Source organism: Heterodontus francisci, chromosome 15 (assembly GCF_036365525.1).
Source record: "Heterodontus francisci isolate sHetFra1 chromosome 15, sHetFra1.hap1, whole genome shotgun sequence".
NCBI classification, from domain to species: domain Eukaryota; kingdom Metazoa; phylum Chordata; class Chondrichthyes; order Heterodontiformes; family Heterodontidae; genus Heterodontus; species Heterodontus francisci.
In genome coordinates this window covers 51,957,079-51,979,587 of record NC_090385.1, presented here as the reverse complement: position 1 = coordinate 51,979,587, position 22,509 = coordinate 51,957,079, and the positions used below count along the sequence as shown (strand labels likewise).

General features: G+C 44.9%; 1 protein-coding gene across 4 annotated transcripts in view; it reads right to left on the bottom strand.

The window, feature by feature from the left end:
- Positions 1-22,509, bottom strand: part of LOC137377884 (probable E3 ubiquitin-protein ligase MID2) — a 318,774-nt gene that overhangs the window by 5,009 nt on the left and 291,256 nt on the right. For all 4 annotated transcript variants that reach the window (XM_068047960.1, XM_068047963.1, XM_068047962.1 and 1 more), the window contains exon 9: positions 6,721-6,928. In XM_068047960.1, coding sequence (XP_067904061.1) covers positions 6,721-6,928 — 208 coding nt within the window. The remainder of the gene's footprint in view (positions 1-6,720; positions 6,929-22,509) is intronic.

Here is a 22,509-nt window from a genome sequence, read left to right as displayed (position 1 = left end):
AGCATGTGATAGACAGGGCTAAGCAGTCCCACAACCAACGGATCAGATTTAAGCTCTGCAGTCCTGCCACCTACAGTCATGAATGTTGGTGGATAATTAAACAACTAACAGGAGGCGGAGGCTCCACAAATATCCCCATCCTCAATGATGGGGGAACTCAGCACATCAATGCAAAAGACAAGGCGGAAGCATATGCATCCATCTTCAGCCAGAAGTGCCGAGTGGATGAGCCATCTCAACCTCCTCCTGGAGGTCCCTAGCATCACAGATACCAGCCTTTAGCTAATCCGATTCACTCCACGTGATATCAAGAAATGGCTGAAGGCACTGGATACTGCAAAGGCTATGAGCCCTGACAATATTCCGGCAATAGTACTGAAGACCTGTGCTCCAGAACTAGCCGTGCCCCTAGCTAAGCTGTTCCAGTATAGCTACAACACTGGCATCTACCTGGCAATGTGGAAAATTGCCCAAGTATGTCCTGTACACAAAAAGCAGGACAAGTCCAACCCGGCCAATTACCACCCCATCAGTCTACTCTTGATCATCAGCAAAGCAATCAAAGGGGGAAACAACAGTGCTATCAAGCAGCACTTGTTAACCACAACCTGTTCATTGACGCTCAGTTTAGGTTCCCTCAGGGCCACTCGGCTCCTGGCCTCATTACAGCCTCTCTCAAAAAATGGACTTAACAGGTGAGGTGACAGTGATTGCCCTTGACATCAAGGCAGAATTTGACCAAGTATGACATCAAGGAGCCCTAGAAAAACTGGAATCAATGGGAATCAGGGGGAAAACTCTCCGCTGTTTGAAGTCATATCAAGCACAAAGGAAGATTATGTGGTTGTTGGAGGTCAATCATCTCAGTACCAGGACATCAGTGCAGGAGTTCCTCAGGGTAATGTCCGAAACCCAACCATCTTCAGCTGCTTCATCAATGACCTCCCTTCAATCATAAGGGCAGAAGTGGGGATGTTCGCTGATGCTTGCACAATGTTCAGCACCATTTGTGACTCCTCAGATAATGAAGCAGCCTGTATCCAGATGCAGCAAGGCCTGGACAACACTGTTTCATGATCAACATCACTGATACTAGTAATTGATATAATAATTAAATGAATTTGAATTCCACCAGTTGCTGTGGTGGGATTTGAACTTATGGCTCCAGGACATTAGTTTAGGTCTCTGGATTACTAGTCCAGAAACATTAGCACTATGCTACTGTTCCCATACTCTAATGGAGTGGGAACAACTGAGGAAAATCATGGCCCTTTTGTGCAACAATTGGGGGCTGGGGGGGGGGGGGGGAGCTTTCAACTTTGGAGCTGTAGGCCAAGGTGGTAGCGAAATGGTGCCTTTTGTACATCCTGCCCGATTTTCCCTTTTATTGAAGTCAATGCTGTGTTTCCCATCTATGTCTAGTTGCCCTGAGAGGGTGAAGTTGGGCTGTCTTCTTGAACCAATTGTTTTACAACTGAGTGGCTTGCTAAACCACCTCAGGAGGCATCAAGATTTGACCACATGGTGTGGGACTGTAGTCACATTAGGTCAAACTAGATAAGGTTGGCAGGTTTCCTTTCCTGAATAACATTCTTGAACCAATTGGCCTTTCATGACCAGCTGGCAGCTTTAATACTCATTGTCCTATGTTAGCCACAAATTAGATATAATGAATTCAAGTTCACAATTTGGCAGGTTGAATTGCTGGTCCAGAACTATAATCACTACATTACCATGCCCAAATGTGCTGACTTATCCTCCTCTAATGCTCAGTTGGAAGGAGCTGCCCATCATAAAGTAATCATCTTAGTTTCCTGTATGAATCAGAATCCAAATGAAACTTGTCAGACCTGATCAAATCAGTTAGTGGATTTGTATATTGCCACCTGGAGTGTAAACTCAAACAGGATAGGCCTATCACCCGTTGTCTCTCCAGGGGTACTCAACTCTTCTTATTTGAAACTTGGGGCATTAATTTTAGCATTTGTACTTAAAATTGTTTTATGTGCTTCAGTGGGTTTTCTGTCTTACATTTGAATAGTTAATATCTACCCCTCGATTCAGCATAGCGGTGCCTCATCAGACCCCTTTCCTATCCTGAGTGGCATGAAACAGGGCTGTGTTCTCGCACCTACACTGTTTGGCGATCTTCTTCTCCCTGCTGCTCTCACATGCGTTCAAGTCTTCAGAAGAAGGAATTTTCCTCCACACAAGATCAGATGGCAGGTTGTTCAACCTTGCCCATCCTAGAGCGAAGACCAAAGTATGGAAGGTCCTCATCAGGGAACTCCTCTTTGCTGATGATGCTGCATTAACATCTCACACTGAAGAGTGTCTGCAGAGACTCATCGACAGGATTGCGGCTGCCTGCAATGAATTTGGCTGAACCATCAGCCTCAAGAAAATGAACATCATGGGACAGGACATCAGAAATGCTCCATCCATCAATATCAGCGACCACGCTCTGGAAGTGGTTCAAGAGTTCACCTACCTAGGCTCAAGAAATTTCCTCAAACCGTTCTACTTTATTTTACTTCTGCTCATTTCTGTCCCTATTTGCATGTGTGTATCGCGTGTGCAAAGATGTCTGCAAACGCAACATGAAGTCCTGTGACATTGACCACAAGTCGTGGGAGTCAGTTGCCAGTGATCGCCAGAGCTGGCAGACAGCCATAAAGGTGGGGCTAAAGAGTGGCGAGTCGAAGAGACTTAGCAGTTGGCAGGAAAAAAGACAGAAGTGCAAGGAGAGAGCCAACTATATAACAGCCCCAACAACCAATTTTATCTTCAGTGCCTTTGGAAGAGTCTGTCACTCTAGAATTGGCCTTTATAGCCACTCCAGGCGCTGCTTCACAAACCACTGACCACCTCCAGGTGCTTATCTATTGTCTCTCAAGACAAGGAGGCCAAAGAAGAATCGATACACGCATAGCAAAAGCAGCTACCACCTAGCAAAACGCGCATGGGATAACACCAAGCTGACCTTTAGGACTAAGCTGATGGTTTATAAAGGCCTGTGTTCTCAGCACCATTCCCGTGAAACATGGGCAACTTACAGCTACCAGGAAAAGAAGCTCAATAATTTCCATCTTCGTTGTCTGTGGCACATTATGGGTTTCTCCTGACAGGACAAAATCACAAATGCGGCAGTCCTCGCAAAGGCAGAGCTCCCAAGTGTGTTGGCACTAATCAAACAGAGACGGCTTCGGTGGATCGGACACGTCTGCACGATGGATGACAGTCACGTACCCAAGGACCTTCTGTATGGTGAGGTAGCCGGGGCCAGACGACCAGTGGGGCGTCCAAAGTTCCGCCTCAAGGATGCTTGCAAGCGTGACATGAATGCCCTAAATGCCGACTATCGCACTTGGGAGTCACTAGCTGGCGAAAGACGGAAATAGCGACACATCCTGTGGATTGGTGTCCACTACCACAACGACCAGCTGCAACAGCAGCTTGGCAACAAGCGCCAATGTTAAAAACAACAACTCACAGCGTCACTTAGCAGCTTCAAGTGCGGCACATGTGGCAGAATCTGCCTCTCAAGGATTGGCCTTCACAGCCATCAGCAATGGTGCACCAAGAGAAGACACCCCACCTAAATGGATTGTTTACTGCGTGTCCATCATCTTTCATAGAGTGAAGGATGCCAACCAATATCCACCCATCCCAGTCTCAAACCCCAATGTATAATACGTGAAATACAAGGTTTTGAAAGCACAGATGCACTGTTAAGTTTGCGTGTAGGAAAAACCCTCACCTGTTGATCCTCTCTACAACCAAGACAATGAAAGTGCCCTTTTACCATGAATAAAAACATCTGAAAATCAGCAGATATGAATATTATCTTAAATTATCAGTGGCAAGACCCCTTCTAAAAATCAAAAATTACAATGAGGTTTTCCTTTCTTTGGCTTATTCTGTCAATGATAACCTTTTTTTTCCCCTTTTGAATATTCTTTAGATGGTTCTGCTCAATTCACTGGGAATTCTAGCTTGGAAGAGCTATTGAGATAGATTTTCTGACCAGTGTTTTAACCCATTTATTTAAAATAGTTCAGTACCGGTGTTTTCAAAGAAAAACACCGGTCGCAAAATCTAGACCAATGGCACAGACTACAATCGACATACACGAATGATGCTCTGTCATTCCCAGAATTATAACTATGGACTAAATTTTTTACTTATCTGGCCTAACAGGAACAGGTGGGTCAGAAAGTCATGGGAACCCAGAAATAAGGATTCCTCTGCATGATGTCACTGGAACAGTCCCCGCCTGGAAGTCAGCCTAATTGACGGGCTTGGCTTCCAGTCAGGTAGGCAGCTGTTCGGTGAAGGCCTGGGGTAGGTGGTTGGGGTGGGCAGGGAGATCGAGGGCCTGGTGGTGGTGCTGGCAGGGGAGAAAATCAGAGGCCCGATGGTGGTGGTGGTTGGGGGAGTCAGGGGCCTAATGGTGGGGAGGGTTTTCAGGAGGTTGGTGGTGGCAGGTGGTGGGAAAATGGGGGTCTGGTGGTGCAGAGCGAAATTGGGAGCCTGATTTGGTAGTGTCGGGCATGGGGGTTTGGAGGCCTCATTGTGGGATCTGATGTCTTGAAGGGAAGGGAAGGGGGTGCAGGGGCAGGGGGAGCAGTTCCTGATTGTGGAGGCTCCTCAGGCAGGCATCTGCATCCAGGAGTTGGAGTAAAGGCACTCACCTCCTGAATCCACCAAGCCCTTGTCTTGAAGAAGCTGCTGGATTTCCCAACACTTAGCCAACCCAGCCGACCTCAGTTAAAGTTGAAAAGCTAAATGACAATGAGACTTGCAGCCTGATCCTCACATCTGAATTACCAACCTGCTTCCTTGGGTCGGGTTCGCGAACCACTCACCTTCCAGCCTTGGTTAAAGCCGGAATTGAGGGGTTTGGAGGTGGGATTGGGTCGGGAAACAGATTTTTCAGACTTTAACCCCCCAACTGACCCAATTCCACCTAATTCCCTCCCTATAGTTCCATTAATGATGGTAGATAGTCAATTCCTTCATGCTAATGTCATCAGCTTTTACTATTTTATTTATTTAGAGATACAGCACTGAAACAGGCCCTTTGGCCCACCGAGTCTGTGCCGACCATCAACCACCCATTTATACTAATCCTACATTAATCCCAAATTCCTACCCCATCCCCACCTTTCCTCAATTCTCCTACCACCTACCTATACTAGGGGCAATTTATAATGGCCAATTTACCCATCAACCTGCAAGTCTTTGGCTGTGGGAGGAAACCAGAGCACCCGGCGAACAATCTGAACAATTTTTAGGATTGACAGAAGGAGGACTGACAGAAGGAAAAAAATCACAGGAAGCTCCCTTAATGGCTTAGTGGATAAGTGTACTATATAATGTGATAGAGCCACACAGGGCAGGAAGTTATGTACTGAATTAGCTAACCTTATCCAGTTTGAAGGGACATTGAAACTTGCTTTGGCCATGTCAGGCTAGCGTGTGATTACTCATGGAAATACAGGGATGAGGATCAGGTCATGCTTGGTTGTGTTGCGTTCACAGGTTGCTGACATTGGAGGGCTGCATAACACACTACAGTATGTGTTGCTGCCTTAAGAAGAAAACTAATGAGGGATGTGAGGTGGGAACAGAGTTTAGCAAAAATTTTAAATCAGCATTCTTTATGACTCTAATTTCTAAAAGAGGTACAGGTGGTGATGAGAACATAAGAAACAGGAGCAGGAGTAGGCAATTCAGCCCCTCGAGCCTGCTCCGCCATTCAATACGATCATGGCTGATCTCATCTTGGCCTCAACTCCACCTTCCTGCCCGTTCTCCATAACCCTTCAACCCTTTACTAATTAAACATCTGTCTATCTCGTCCTTAAATTTACTCAATGTCTCGACATCCACCACACTCTGAGGTAGTGAATTCCACAGACTCACTTTGAGAGAAGTAATTTCTCCTCATCTCTGTTTTAAATCTGCTACCCCTTATCTTAAAACTATGAACTCTTGTTCTAGATTGCTCCACAAGAGGAAACATCCTCTCTATGTCTACTTTGTCAATCCCCTTAATTATCTTATATACCTCAATTAGATCTCCTCTCATTCTTCTAAACTCTAAAGAGTAAAGGCCAAAACTGCTCAATCTCTCTTCATAAGCCTAACCCCTCATCTCTGGAATCAATCTAGTGAACCACCTCTGAACTGCCTCCAATGAAACTATATCCCTCCTCAAGTAAGGGGACCAAAACAGTACGCAATACTCCAGGTGTGGTCTCACTAATGCCTTGTACAGTTGCAGCAACACTTCCCTACTTTTATACTCTATTCTTTTAGCAACAAATGCCAAAATTCCATTTGCCTTCTTTATTATCCGCTGTACCTGCATATTAGTTTTCTGCGAGACATGCACGAGGACATCCAAATCCCTCTGCACTGAAGCACTCTGAAGTTTCTCTCCATTTAGATAATAATTTGCCTTTCTATTTTTCCAACCAAAATGGATAACCACATGCATATCGACGTTAAACTCCATCTGCCAAATTTTGGCTCATTCACCTAACCTATCCATATCCATTTGTAATTTTCTTATTTCTTTATTGCAACTTACTATCCCACCTATTTTAGTGTCACCTGCAAGTTTGGCTATAGTACCTTCTATCCCTGCATCCAAGTTATTAATATAGATTAATATAGATTAATATAGGCTGTTAATCATTCAAAACTCTGTACCATGTGCATCCTCCAAGTAGAACCTCCCAGTAATGGCAGCCACTATCAATGAATACATTCCCCAATGCCCCATAGCTCCCTTGGCTGCTAAACCGCTCGGGGGTGTGGCTCTTCTTCATGGAATTTTCATCCCGCTCCATAGCCAGGCCATCGTTGGACAGCTTCAACTTCTTGTGAGCAGTTTTGGGGTCCAGTTTGAAAGGTTGACCTGGATAACACATGGAGAGAACAAAAAAGTAAAATTAAATGGTCACCATTAACACTGCATCCTATTTCAATTAACATTACTTTGAGCTTGCATGTTCTTTGCAATTAATATATAATCTATTGGCATCATTTAAAGATCAGTGCTAACGATAGTTATATCACTGTAACAACTATGAAGCAGGTAGTAGGATAACATTTCAATCCTGCCTTCAGGTACAATAGCAACTAGATTTTCCAAATGTATATATTTAAGTAGTTCTACAGAAAGGGATTGATTTTCTTCATGTTATTCCTTTATTTGCTTTTCATTTATAACTCCTACCCCTTAAGAACATAGGAACAGGAGTCGGCCAGATCTTAACAGAATCACAGAATCGTTACAGCGCAGAAGGAGGCCATTCAGCCCATCGTGTCTGCACTGGCTCTCTGAAAGAGCAACTCCCTCAGTTCCATTCCCTGCCTTCTCCCATAACCAAACATATCCATTTTTGCCCCATATTCCTTGATATATTTGGTTAACAAAGATCGATTAATCACAGTTTGAAAATTAACAATTAATCTAGCATCAATTGCCACTAATGGAAGAGTTCCAAACTTCCACACTTTGTACATAGAAGTATTTTTCCTAATTTCACTCCTGAAGGTCTGGCACTAATTTTTAGACTATGTCCCCTAGTCTTAGACCCCCAAAATAGTTTCTCTCTATTTAGTCTATCTGTTCCTCTTAATATCTTGAAAACATTATCAAATCACCCTTAACCTTCTAAATTCCAGTGAATACAACCCTCATTTGTGTAATCTCTCCTTGTAATTTGGAGTCCAGGTATCATTCCAGTAAATCTATGCTGCACTTCCTCAAGGCTAATATATAATTGCTAAGCTGTGGTTCCCAGAACTACTCACAGTACTTCAGGTGTGGTCAAAACAGGACTTTGTATAGTTGCAGCGCAACCTCTACCCGCTTGTATTCTAGTCCTCTAGATACAAAGGCCAGCATTACATTAATCTTTCTGCATCTGTTCATGACATTTTAATGATCTACGTACATGGACCTCCAAGTCTCTTTGGGCCTCCACTCCTTTTAGTTTTTCATCATTTAGAAAGTACTCTGTTCTACCCTTTAAGGTCAAAAGTGGATGATCACATATTTGCTTACATAGAAATCCATTTGCCACAGTTTTACCCATTCACTTAATCTATTCATGTCTCTCTGTAATTGTATGCTTTCATCTACACTGCTTACGATGCTGTTTATCTTTGTCTCATCAACAAACTTGGATATAAAGAACTTAAGAAATAGGAGCAGGAGTAGATCATGCAGTCCCTTGAGCCAGCTCCGCCATTCAATACAAATATGGCGGATCTTCTTCCTCAACTCCACTTTCTCACTTGCTCCCCATATTCCCCGAGAGATCAAAATTCTATCGATCCCAGCCTTGAATATACTCAATGATGGAGCATTCACAACCTTCTGGGATACAGAATTCCAAAATTCACAACCCTCTGAGTGAAGAAATATCTCCTCATCTCAGTACTAAATGATCAACGCCTTTACCAGAGGCTGTTCCCCATGTTCCAGGTTCCCAGCCAGGCTCGTCAAACCCCTTAAGAATCTTGCACATTTCAATGAGATCACCTCTCATTCTTCTAAATTGCAGAGAGTATAGGCCCAATTTACTCAATCTCTCATAACAGGACCACCCTCTCAACCCAGGAACCAATCAAGTTAACCTTCAAAGTAAGTACATCCTTCCTTAGACATGGAGATCAAAACTGCACACAGTACTCCAGGTGTGATCTCAACAAAGCCGTATACAATTGCAACAAGACTTTATTCTTGCACTCAAAATCACAGAATAATACAGTGCAGAAGAGGCCCTTCGGCCCATCGAGTCTGCACCGATGCATTAAAGACACCTGACCTGTTTACCTAATCCCATTTGCCAGCACTTGGCCCATAGCCTTGAACGTTATGACGTGCCAAGTGCTCATCCAGGTTCCTTTTAAAGGATGTGAGGCAACCCGCCTCTACCACCCTCCCAGGCAGGGCATTCCAGACCGTCACCACCCTCTGGGTAAAAAGGTTCTTCCTCAAATCCCCCTTAAACCTCCCGCCCCTCACCTTGAACTTGTGACCCCTCGTAACTGATCCTTCAACTAAGGGGAACAGCTGATCCCTATCCACCCTGTCCATGCCCCTCTTAATCTTGTACACCTCGATCAGGTCACCCCTCAGTCTTCTCTGCTCCAGCGAAAACAACACAAGCCTGTCCAACCTCTCTTCATAGCTTAAATGTTCCATCCCAGGCAACGTCCTGGTGAATCGCCTCTGCACCCCCTCCAATGCAATCACATCCTCCCTATAATGTGGTGACCAGAATTGCACACAGTACTCCAGCTGTGGCCTTACCAAAGTTCTGTACAACTCCAACATGACCTCCCTGCTTTTGTAATCTATGCCTCGATTGATAAAGGCAAGTGTCCCATATGCCTTTTTCACCACCCTACTAACCTGCCCTTCTGCCTTCACGCCAAGGTCACTTTGTTCCTCAGAACTTCCCAGTGTCAGGCCATTCATTGAATACTTCCGTCTCACATTACTCCTTCCAAAGTGTATCACCTCACACTTTTCAGCGTTAAATTCCATCTGCCACTTTTCTGCCCATTTGACCATCCCGTCTATATCTTCCTGTAACCTATGACACTCCACCTCACTGTTAACCACTCGGCCACTCTTTGTATCATCCGCAAACTTACTGATCCTACCCCCCACATAGTCATCTATGTCATTTATATAAATAACAAACAATAGGGGACCCAGCACAGATCCCTGTGGTACGCCACTAGACACTGGCTTCCAGTCACTAAAACAGCTGTCTGTCATCACCCTGTCTCCTACAGCTAAGCCAATTTTGAATCCACCTTATCAAGTTACCTTGTATACCATGTGCATTTGCTTTCTTGATAAGTCTCCCATGTGGGACCTTGTCAAAGGCTTTGTGAAATCCATGTAAACTACATCAACTGCACTACCCTCATCTACACACCTGGTCACATGCTCAAAAAATTCAATCAAATTTGTTAGGCATGACCTCCCTCGGACAAAGCTATGCTGACTATTCCTAATTAAATTTTGCCTCTCCAAGTGGAGATGGATTCTCTCCTTCAGAATTTTCTCCAATAGTTTCCCTACCACTGACGTGAGATTCACTAGTCTGTAGTTCTCTGGCTTATCTCTACAACCTTTCTTAAATAGTGGGACCACATTAGCTGTTCTCCAGTCCTCTGGCACCTCCCCCGTGGCCAGAGAGGAATTAAAAATTAGGGTCAGAGCCCCTGCAATCTCCACCCTCGCCTCCCACAGCATCCTGGGACACAAATCGTCCGGACCTGGAGATTTGTCCACTTTTAAGCCTTCCAAAACCTCCAATACCTTGTCACTCCCTATAACAATTTGCTCAAGAACCTCACAGTCTCTCTCTCTAAGTTCCAGATCTACATCCTCATCCTCTTGGGTGAAGACAGATGTGAAGTATTCGTTCAACACCCTACCAATGTCCTCTGGCTCCACCCACAAATTTCCCCTTTGGTCCCTAATGGGTCATACTCTTTCCCTGGTTATCCTCTTCCCATTGATACACTTCTAGAATATCTTGGGATTTTCCCTACTTTTACCAGCCAGCGCTTTCTCATATCCTCGCTTTGCTCTCCTAATTGCTTTCTTAAGCTCCATCCTACACTTTCTGTACTCCACTAATGCTTCCATTGATTTGCTCTCCTTGTATTTGCTAAAAGCCTCTCATTTCCTTCTTATCGTACCCTGAATGTTTCTAGTCATCCATGGTTCTCTGGGCTTGTTGTTCCTACCTATTACCCTAGAGGGAACATGTTGGGCCTGTACCCTCCCCATTTCCTTTTTGAATGCCCCCCACTGCTCTTCTGTAGATTTCCCAACAAGTAACTCTTTCCAGTCTACCTTGGCCAGATCCTGCCTTATTTTACTAAAATTTGCTCTCCCCCAATCCAAAACCTTCTTTTGCAACTTGTCTATTTCTTTCTCCAAAACAAGCTTAAATTGTACCATGTTATGGTCGCTATCACCAAAATGCTCCCCCATCAACACATCAACCACCTGTCCGGCTTCATTCCCCAGAATTAGGTCCAGCACTGCACCCTCCCTTGTTGGATCCTCTACATATTGAGCTAAAAAGTTCTCCTGTATACATTTTAAGAACTCCACTCCATCTCACCCCTTAACACGATGATGATCCCAATTAATGTTGGGAAAGTTGAAATCACCTAATATAATTACCCTATTATTTTTACACACCTCTGCGAATTGCGCGCATATTTGCTCCTCAATTTCCCGCTGACTATCTGGGGGTCTATAATAAACACCTAGCAATGTAGCTGTCCCTTTTTTATTCCTAAATTCTACCCATAAAGCTTCATTTGATGCCCCCTCCAAGATATCATCTCTCCTTACTGCAGTAACTGACTCCTGAACTAATATTGCAATGCTCCCTCCACTTTTACCCCCTCCTCTGACTCGCCTGAAGATTCTATATCCCAGGATATTGAGCTGCCAATCCTGCCCCTCCCTCAACCATGTCTCCGTGATGGCTACTATATCACAATTCCACGTGTCAATCCTTGCCCTTAACTTATCCGTTTTACCTGCAATACTCCTGGCATTAAAGTAGAGGCCTTCCATCCTGATCTTACTCCCTTGAAACTTACTTCCGCTGTATTCCCTCTGACTTGTTCGCTTTCCTGCGTTTAGCTGCGTCCCTATTCTGCTAGGAGTCTGCATCCCCTACCCCTGCCAAATTAGTTTAAACTCTTCCCAACAGCACTAGCAAACCCGCCAGAAAGGATGTTAGTCCCCCTCTGGTTCAGATGTAGACCGTCCCGTTTGTACAGGTCCCACCTTCCCCAGAAACGGTCCCAGTGGTTCAGGAATCTAAAACCCTCTCTCCTTCACCAACTCTTAATCCACGCGTTTATCTGTGCTATTCTCCTATTTCTATACTCACTAGCACGTGGCACTGGGCGTAATCCAAAGATTACAACCCGAGAGGTCATGCTTTTTAGTTTACTGCCTAACTCCCTGAATTCTTGATGCAAGACCTCATCCCTCTTTCTACCTATCTCATTGGTACCAACATGTACCATGACCTCTGCCTCATCACCCTCCCCATTCGGGATGCCCTGCAGCCGTTCAGTGACATCCCGGACCCTGGCACCAGGGAGGCAACACGCCATCCTGGAGTCACGTTGACGGCCACAGTAGCGCCTATCTGTTCCCGACTATAGAATCCCCCATTACTATTGCTCTTCCTCTCTTTTCCCCTTCCTGTGCAGACAGGCTGCTTGTGGTGCCAGAAGCTTGGCTCTGTCCGCACTCCATGGAGGAACCAGCCTCATCAGCCTCCAAAATGGAATACCGATTTGCAAGCGGGACCCCAGGGGACTGCTGAACTACCTGCCTGTTTCTCTTGGACTGCCTGGTGGTCACCCATTCCCTTACTTCCTCAAGTCCCTTCAGCTGAGGTGTGACCACCTCTCTATACGTGCTATCCACAATGCTCACAGACTCACGGATGCTCCACAGTGTTTCCAGCCGCCGTTCCAGCTCTGAAACCCGAGCTTCCAGGAGCTGCAGCTGGACACACTTCCTGCACACATTCTGGTCCCGGGGTTACTGGAAATGTTCCTGGATTCCCACATGCAGCAAGAGGAGCAAACCACGGCTTTAAGCTGTCCTGCCATGACTAAACCATTTAAATTTAAAACTTTAGAAGACTAGTATAATTTTTAAAAAACAACTAAGTCTTGCTTAAACAATGACTTACAATTCAATCCAGTTTGAAAAATACCCACCAGGACTTACTCCCCAGTCAGCTGTGCTCTTTGGAAACTCTCGTCTCCCCTCACTCTGAGGACAGGGAGGAAATGAAAGGAGCTCCTCACCAAACTTCCACTTTAGCTCTCTAATGCAACCCAAGTCAGCACTCCACTGCAAACAAGGTCAGCACTGTAAGATGGCCCACTTTTATACTGACTGACTCTGGTCCCTGAAAACTGGTTTAAGCCAATTCTCTAATTAACAAGGTGCAGCTGCAAGCAGAGCCTGAGTGAACCCTGTTTAAAGCTGGCTTAAAACTCACCTTCTCCAACCCAAACAGGAACTGTTAAGTTAATCTGCTAAATAAAAGACAGACTAGACTTAAGATAAAATTAACCCTTAATTACCCTCACTCACCAAACGTCCACTTTCGCACTCTAATGCAACCCAAGTCAGCACTCCAGTGCAAACTCCAATCCCCTTGCAATAAAGGTCAACATACCATTTGCCTTCCTAATTGATTGCTGTACTTGCATGCTAATATTGCGTTCCTGTACAAGCACACCCACGTGTCTCTGAACATCCACATTTAATAGTTTCACACCTTTTAAAAATATTCTGCTTTTCTATTCTTACTACCAAAGTGAATAACCTCTCACTTCCCCACACTATACTCCATCTGCTATCTTGTTGCCCACTCACTTAACCTGTCTATATCTCTTTACAGCATCCTTGTTTCCTCCTCACAGCTTACATTCCCACCTAACTTCATAACGTCAGGAAACTTTGATACATTTCTCTCGTTCTTTGTCTAAGTCATTAATATAGATTGTAAATACCTGAGGCCCCAGCACTGATCCTTGTGGCACTCCACTAGTTACAGCCTGCTAACTTGAAAATGCCCTGATTATCTCTACTCTCTGCTTCCTGTACGTTAACCAATCCGCCATCCCTGTTTATAATTTATTCCCAACTCCATAAGCCCTTATCTTGCATAGTATCCTTTTGTGTGGCACCTTATTGAATGCCTTTTGGAGATCCAAGTATACTGGCTCCCCTTTATCCACCTACTAATTACATCCTCGAAACGCTAATAAATTTGTAAAACACAATTTCCCTTTCGAAAAACCATGTTGGCTCTGTCTGATCACACTATGATTTTCTAAGTGCATTAAGACTTCCTTAATAAGATTCCAGCATTTTCCCAATGACTGATGTCAGGCTAACTAGCCTGTAGTTTCCTTTTTTCTCAACCCCTCCTTTCATTAATGGCAGAGTTTAGATTTGCTAACTTCCAATCTGTTGGGACCATTCTAGAATCTCGGGGATTTTGGAAAATCATAACCTGTGCATCCGCTATCTCTTTTGGAATCCTAGCATGTATGCCATCAGGTCCTCAGGAAATGTCGGCATTTAGTCACTTCAGTTTCTCCAGTACATTTTCTCTGTTGACATCATTTACTCTAAGTTTTTCACTCTTAGCCTCTTGGTTACCCTCTATTTCTGCTATGTAATCTGTGTCTTCTACTGTTCAACAACTCTGCCATTTCTTCATTCCCGATGATAATTTCTCCTGTCTCGGCCTCTAAGAGACCAATGTTGACTTTAGCTACTCTCCTTTTTATACACTTGTAAAAGCTCTTACAATCCATTTGTATAATCCTGGCTAGTTTACTCATATTCTATTTCTTCTCTTTTTATCAACTTTTTGGTTGCCCTTTGCTGGTTTCTAAAACCTACCCAATCCTAGTTTCTCTTTTTTGGTTTCTCTCTATCACCCTTTCATAAATAATGAAGTGACATGCACAATTTTCCAATCTAAAGGAACGATTCCTGAATCGAGAGAACATTGGAAGATTATAATTAGGGCATCTGCTATGCTTGCACCTATTTTCATTAAAACCCTGGGATGGAAACCATCTGGTCCTGGGGAGGTGGCATTCTTTAGTGCCATTATTGTCTTCATCACTGTAATTTTGCTCATCTTAATTTTGGTGACCTTGACCCTGATTCAATATTAGTTTCTTTGGGCTGTCTAGCATGTTATCCTCTTCCTCAACTGTAAACCCCAATGCAAAGTAGTTATTCAACATGGCTACCATTTCTTTATTTTTTTTGACAATATCATTGCTATCCGAATTTATTGTAAAAAAAAATGTTCATGGTGATCTTAATATCCCTTGTCAGTTTCTTTTCATACATCCCTTTTGTAATTCTTACGATCTGTTTTGTCACCCTTTGTGTTCTTTGTATCTCGCCCATTCACCAGGATCTGTATTATTTTTTGCATTTATCTATGCTTTTTTTTAGTTTTGTGTTATCTCTTACCTCTTTAATTGTCCATGGCCATCTTTTTTGGCAAGTAGAGCACTTGCACCTTAGTGGTATAAAATGGTTCCAGATCAGATTAAATTACTTTCTAATATCTTCCCGTGATCTCCTGTCATTTTACCCACTAACAGATTTGCTCAGTTTACTGTGGTCTGTCTCTGTCTCATCTCACTAAAATCAGCCTTACCTAGCTAGAATCTTAGTAGCGATTTCATGTTTCTCCCTTTCAAACATTATGTTGAACTCGATCATATTGTGATCGTGATTAGATAAATGTTAATGTAATGGTGGCGTAGCGGTAACGCCATTGGACTAGTAATCCAGAGGCCCAGGTTAGTGCTGTGAGGACATGGATTTGAATCCGACCATGGCAGATGGTGAAATTTGAATTCAATTAATAAATCTGGAATTAAAAAGTTAAGCTAATGTGGCCATGAAACCATTGTTGATTGTTGTAAAAACCCATCTGGTTCACTAATATCCTTTAGGGAAGGAAATCTGCCTTCCTTACCTGGTCTGGTCTACCTGTGACTCCAGACCCACAGCAATGTGGTTGACTCTTCAATGCCCTCTGAAATGGCTTAACAAGCCACTCATTTCAAGGGCAATTAGGGATGGGCAATAAATGCTGGCCTAGCCAGTGATGCCCGCATCCATGAATGAATAAAAAAAAACCTTAGTCTATTAACTATACCCGACTCATTACTTATTACCAGATCTAATATGGCATGTGCCCTTGTTGGTTCTAGGACATAGTGGGCTGAATTTTATATCAGCGATGGGCCGGAAGGTAAGGGCAACGCTGCCTCAGCCCTCGATTGGACCCCTGGCCAAATTCAATTCCACCCCGAGCTGTTGGCAAATCAGAGGGCCAGCAGCTCATAAGTGTCAACAGTCCCACTGCCAGTACTGCAATGAACATGGAGGGGACCCCGAGACCAAGGTAAGTGGGGTTGGCATCACCGGGGCCAGTCAGGCAGGCCTCGACATGGGGGTGGGGGAGAGGGGGAGGGTGTTTTCCTGCAGGGGTGGCCATCGCCATCAGTGGGGGCCCTCCGAGGCCCATGACACCCCCCGCCTCGAGCTCGCTAGGAAGCCACCATGTCTCACCAAGCAGTGTCAGGCCCTTCCAACATTGGTTAAGTGCCAACCGAGGCAGGATGCAGCTCTTAACTAGCTTAATTGGCCTCCCAACAGACATCCCATCCACCACAGTGGCTGCCATGGACAAAATAGCAGAACAACATCGTAAATGTCGCATACGCCACCCCACGCCATTTTGTGTGTCCCCTCCCGTCCTAGCCTGTCTCCAAGGGCCAGATAAAATCCAACCCATTGTTTCAGAAAACTATCCTGAACACACTCAAGCAATTCATTATCTTTCTGACATGAGCTAGTCTGCTTATCTACACCTATATCAAAGTTAAAATCCTCCACTAAAAATACAGTGCCTTTACTACATGCTTCTCTAATCTCTGCATTTATACATTCTACCACTTCATAGTTGCTGCTGGGGCCCTATACACAACTCCTACTCTGATCTTAAATCTTTTCTATTTCTTAATTCTACCCAGGAAGTCTCCACTGCCTACTTACCTTTTATTCGATCATCTATCATCACTGAAGTGATTACATCCTTAGCTTGGATTTCACACTTAATCACTGTTTCCCCCGTCTACCATTTTCCTTATCTTTCCTGTAGACCTTATAACCTGGTATATTTAGTTCGCAGCCCTGACCATCTTGCAGTCATTAATCAGTTATGGCTACCGTATCATACTGTCTAAGTTGAATTTGTGCATGCAATACACTCAACTTGTTCCTTATACACGTACATTTGTATAAAGAACGCTTATATGGTCCACACAACCTAACCTGTCCTTCTGCTCTATTGTTTTACTCACACATTTCTTAGTTCTCTCTCCTGGTTTAATTACTTTACATCTTCTAGTTTTCCCTTTACCTTAGTGCCAAAAGCACAATTTCTGATGGTTCCTCTACTCTCTTCCCTTTTGTTTTTGAACTATGTAGGAAATTAAGGGTGCCTTATAAAATTTCTTAGTTTGTTAGGAAAAAATGTAGAAATAGGACATACTATAAACTAATGTCATGGTAGAGGAATTTGGGAAGTAATGCCAAGCCTCAAACCATGTGTGTCAGGCAAAAGACCTTGCAGACGTTTTAACTGCTTGTGTTGGCCGCAAACACAGGATGTTCTGAGGCTGCTGGAGATAAGCAACTGAAGGAATGTAACAGAGTGAGATAATAGGATACTGAGATGATGGCTGGAATTTTCAAAATTGTGTGGAGGTGGAGGGTGCCATGCCCATTACATACTCACTCCCGCTGCTATTTTGGCAGGAATGGGGAGGTGGCAAACAGCCTGCCCGCCCCAGGTCAATTGAGGCCCTTAAGTGGTCAATTAATTGCCATTAAGGGCCCCTTCCCACTGCTGCTGGTATTTTATCAGCGGCAGATAGTCACTTCAGCACCTGAGAATGCCATCCAGTAAAGGCTGGTGGCCTCTTTACAGGCTGGGGGGGCAGCCCTCCTGATCAAGAACCCTGAGCCCCATGGAGACACCCCCCCCACCCCCCCAGCAGCAAGGGCTACCCCCGCTAAATCTAACCCCCTCCGCACCCCCCCCCCCCCACCCTGCTGCCCTGCTTGCCAGCTCCCACCCAGTCGCTGGGGCCCAGTCGATTGTCCCCGGTGAGGCCTGAACCCCACTTACCTTTTTGAATGATGACATCCATGGTTCCTCTTCTTGCTGGGTGCTGTTCCAATAGTGGCCACCACTGGGACTGAAAAGCTGTTGGCCCTCTGATTGGCCGGCAGCTCTTGGAGGCGGAACTTCTTGCCTCAGAGAGGCAAATGTCCCAACCAAGGCCAATTCAGGGCCTGGGCCACACAGAATTGTAGCGTGACATCCAGGCCCAGCAGAGGCAGGCTCGCCCGCAACTTTTCAGGTAGTGGGTGGGGCCCTTGCCACAACGTTAAATTCCACATATTGAATGAAGGAGTCGTAATAGGATGTGTGTCCTTCTGCTCTGGTGAATCACCACATGGGTGAGCATGATTGGTCACTAAGAGGGGTTAATTGGAAAAGATCCAGGATAAAAAAGACTCTCCCGATTGAGCCCATACGGCACGGAAGGCAAGAAACAAAAAGCCAAGGAGAGTGAGAGAGAAAAATCTGAAGAGCAAAGAATGAAGGCTGCAAGGAAAAGACATGCACTTTTCCATCCAGAACTAATATGGAAAGTATATAGCCTACGTTAGACTGTAAATTGCTGCCTGAGTTTACTGCTCTAGTTTGAATAAAACCTAATAAACATCTTCTGACTTTGTCTCAATAAAGTAGATTTACAACTGAACTTTTACCCCTTCTGTTCCTGTACCAGTAAGGGGGAGGAACTTTTCCACGACCTTTTCCACCTGAGAGCTCCACTCTCATTTGTCAGTTTTTGAATTGCTGTTGGAATGTGGGTGGGCCAGTATTTGTGTGTGCACCAAAGGAATGTGCACAAGGCTATTTAAGAATTCTTTTTAGAAATTGTTGTATGATTGCCTTTAAAAGTGATATTCCTTTAAGATGTTAGTGTGCTTATGAGCTAAGTACCAAGACGCAGTCATGTGACTACATGCCAGAGTCACTCTGCAACTGTAACACCTAGGGGCAGGTTCTGGAAATAGTTAGTTCTGTACTGTATAATAGTTTAGCTGTTTAATAAACCTGTTTTGAGATCCTCAGACAACTGGATTGCATGCATTTCATTTATGTTGCACCCGACAACAGAAAAGAACTCATTACATAAATCACCAGAATTTACAGTTAACTTACTCTGAGGAAAAGCTGGTTTGTTCCTGAAGTTAGATTTAATCAAATTAAGAGAAAGATAAATTGGGATGAATCTCTAGCTGTCTTATCACATTTAATGGTTAAATATCTCATGATGAGCTTCCTTTACAATGTTGAGTCTGGTGCAATAAAAAAACCAGAATGAAAGGACGCCATTAACTTTAATTTAAATGAGCTGAACAGGTCTGTCACTTTGTAACCAGCTGAGTAACAATATTTGAGATATCGCTCTGTAGGTAAAATTAGTTGTTCAATGGTTCTCCTAAGTGATAACTTTTTATTTATTTTATTTGTTCTCAAGGAGTGAATGATACTAACAAGACAACATTTATTGCCCATCCCTGGCAGACCCAAAATGGTAGTGGGCCTTTTCCTTGAACTGCTGCTGTCCTTGCGATGATGGCAAGGGGACTGATATTAAGTCAGCCAGTGCAGTGGGCTGCTTCCGCTTGAATGTTGTTGTGGTTGCACCCACCCAGGCAAGTGGTGAGCAGTTCCAGTTAGAGGCCTGCTACCCGACCCGAACCTGACGGAACCTGATGACATGTTCGAGTCGGGCCGAGTCCAGGCCGTGCTCGGGTCGGGTCGGGCCGGACACACATGGTAAGTGCTCTGCTAGTAAGTATTAAAAATAAAAAAAAATAAAAAAAACTTACCTGAGCTGGGAGTCCGGGACGAAACTGAGTCTGCGCAGTGAGCGAGTGACGTCACTATGACGTCATCGCGCATGCGCTGCAGCTTCGTGGAGCTTCCTAGTCGGAAGCTAAGTAAAGGGATGGTTGGGTTGGGCTCGGGTCAGGTCGAGTGGGGGTGGGTTTGGGTCAGGCCGGGCTCGGGGCAAAATCAGAGGGACTTGGGCCGGGTCGGGCTCAGGTCCGCTGTGCTTCAGCTGGGTGTGGGTCGGGTACTTTTTTCCCAACCTGAGCAGGCCTCTAGTTCCAGTGCATTTGTGACTTGGGTCTTGTTGATGGTGGAGAAGCTTTGAGGGGTCAAGATATGAGCCATTGATCCAAGTGTACTCAGCCTCGCTCCTGGTGTTCTAGCCATGGTGTTGATGAGGCTGGTCCAGTTAATCTTCTAGCTAATGGAAACCCCACCCTGGGATGTAGATGAAGAAGAACTTTGTGATGGTGCCGTTGCAAGTCAGGGGGAAGGTGGTTGGGCCTTTTCTTGTTGGAGATGGTCACAGCCTTCTATTTATGGTGCAAATATTATCAGTCACTCGTCAGCCCAAGCCTGAACGTTGTCTAGATCCTGCTGTAGGCTAGGGGCATGGGATGCATTTATTATCAGATGATTTGTGGATGCACCTGGACACGATAAAATCAACTTGAGTTGACACAGCATCAGTGCCTATTGCTGCATTTTTAATATAGCGTTGGCACCAGCAGCAACCAAGACTCCTGTGGGAGGCTACTGCCCCCACCAGCACAAAGACACACTTCAACAGATGGTTTTTCTTTGTCATACTATTAACTTGTGTCTCCTGAGTTACATTTTTCCTTCCTAGGCATGTAGAGTTGGCTTTTGTTGAATCCTTTCACATTCTCACTTTCCTACTTAGGCTGGGTAGATTCAATGCTTTAATGAGCACACTCTTCACAATTCTGTCTGAGAAACAGTACAAGCATCGATTTCTCTCCTAAATGTCTTCCCTGAAGACCTTTGTCACTTCCATCAGTAATCCTGCATCCAGATTCCTGCTTAATTTTTTTGCATGCTAGCTGCAATGCAACACCAGCCTCATTCTTCATTTTGAAAAGTCAAGGACAGCTTTTAAAAAGTAAAATAAGTGAAAATTATGGAAAAGATTCTCATTAAAATAGGAATAAATTATATAAGTAAAGAGATACAAACAATGGTCAATGGGAATGATGTGTTAGAAACTTGCCCAATGCCAGGCTATGCAGTATACAATGAGGACACAGGCGAGGTGAGAGTGGCTGCTCTTGACATCAGGGCAGCATCAGTGTGGCATCAAGGAGCCCAAACAAAATTGAAGTCAATGGGAACTTGGAGGGAAAATTCTTCAGTGGTTGGAGTCAGACCTAGCACAAAGAAAGATGATTGTGGTTGTTGGAGGCCAATCATCTCAGCTCAGGACATCGCTGCAGGAGTTCCTCAGGGTAGGGTCCTATAGGCCCATGTGGTAAGTAACATTCATGCCACACAAGTGCCAGGCAATGACCATCTCCGACAAAAGGGAATCTAATCACCTCCCTTTCATGTTCAACGGCATTACTATTGCTGAATCACCCACCATCAACATCTTGGGGGTTACCATTGACCAGAAACTTAACTAGACGAGCCATGTAAATACTGTGACGACGAGCAGGTCAGAAGCTGGGAATTCTGTGGCGAGTAACTCACCTCCTGACACCCCAAAGCCTGTCCACCATCCACAAGGCACAAGTCAGGACTGTGATGTCAGGACTCTCCACTTGCCTGGATGGGTGCAGTTCCAACAACACTCAAAAAGCTCAACACCATCCAGGACAAAGCAGCCCGCTTGATTGGCACCCCATCCACCACCTTCAACATTCACTCTCTCCACTACTATACCCCATGAACTACAGCGGTTCAAGAAGGAAGCTCACCACCATTTTCTCCAGGGCAGTTAGTGATGGGCAACAAATGTTGGTCTTCCCAGTGATGCTCACATCATGAAAGAATAAATTTTTAAAAAAATGTGGTGGATCCAAGACCAATCAATGTCAGGCTATCAATAACAATCCATTTAGTGGACCATGTAACACACCATGTGCTATTCATGATAGACAGTCCACTCTCTTCTTTCTCGTTGAGTCAGCAGCTGTGCCTATTGCTGCAGTTTTAATAAAATGTTGACAGCAGCAGAAACCCAGACTCCAGTGCTAGCATAAAATTATAAATAAAACTACTTCCCCCAATGAACTGAATTATGTTCTGCCCTTGGAGGCAGGCACAGAGGCAGGGTGAGGCAAATAAAATGACAGGGGGTACTGTTCCCGACATTGCCCGGGCCCCTGATATTTTGTTAAGGGCAGTGATGACTCAGGATGGTCTTCCCACCCCAGACCAATTGAGGCCCTTAAGTGGCAAGTTAATGGCCACTTAAGGGCCTCTTCCCAGTTCCACCTCAATTTTGCCAGGTAAAGAGTGGCAGCCTCCTAGTGAGGTCAGGGTGTCCCTCCTTTGGGGCAACCCAGGGCACCTGTAGTGCCACCCTGACAGTGATCATTTCAACCCCTTTGTAGCCCCCCCCCACCATCCTGGGAAGATTGCCAGCCCCCTCCCCTTGCCCCCCCCACTCAACAGCCACTGCACCATCCCTTTGCTGGGTTCTGCCTGAATGGCCCTGGCAACCCTGATGCCACTTATCTCTCGGGTCTTCATCACCCTTCTCCTGTCTTCATACTGCAGGACCTCCTATAGTACTGGTAAAGGTCATTGCTTCCATTGGCACTGCTGGTACCGCAGAGCTGCTGGCCTTCTGATTGGCTGGTAGTGCTGGAGGCAGGACCTCGTCCCCTAAAGGGACAGTGTCCTCGATGGTGGGCAG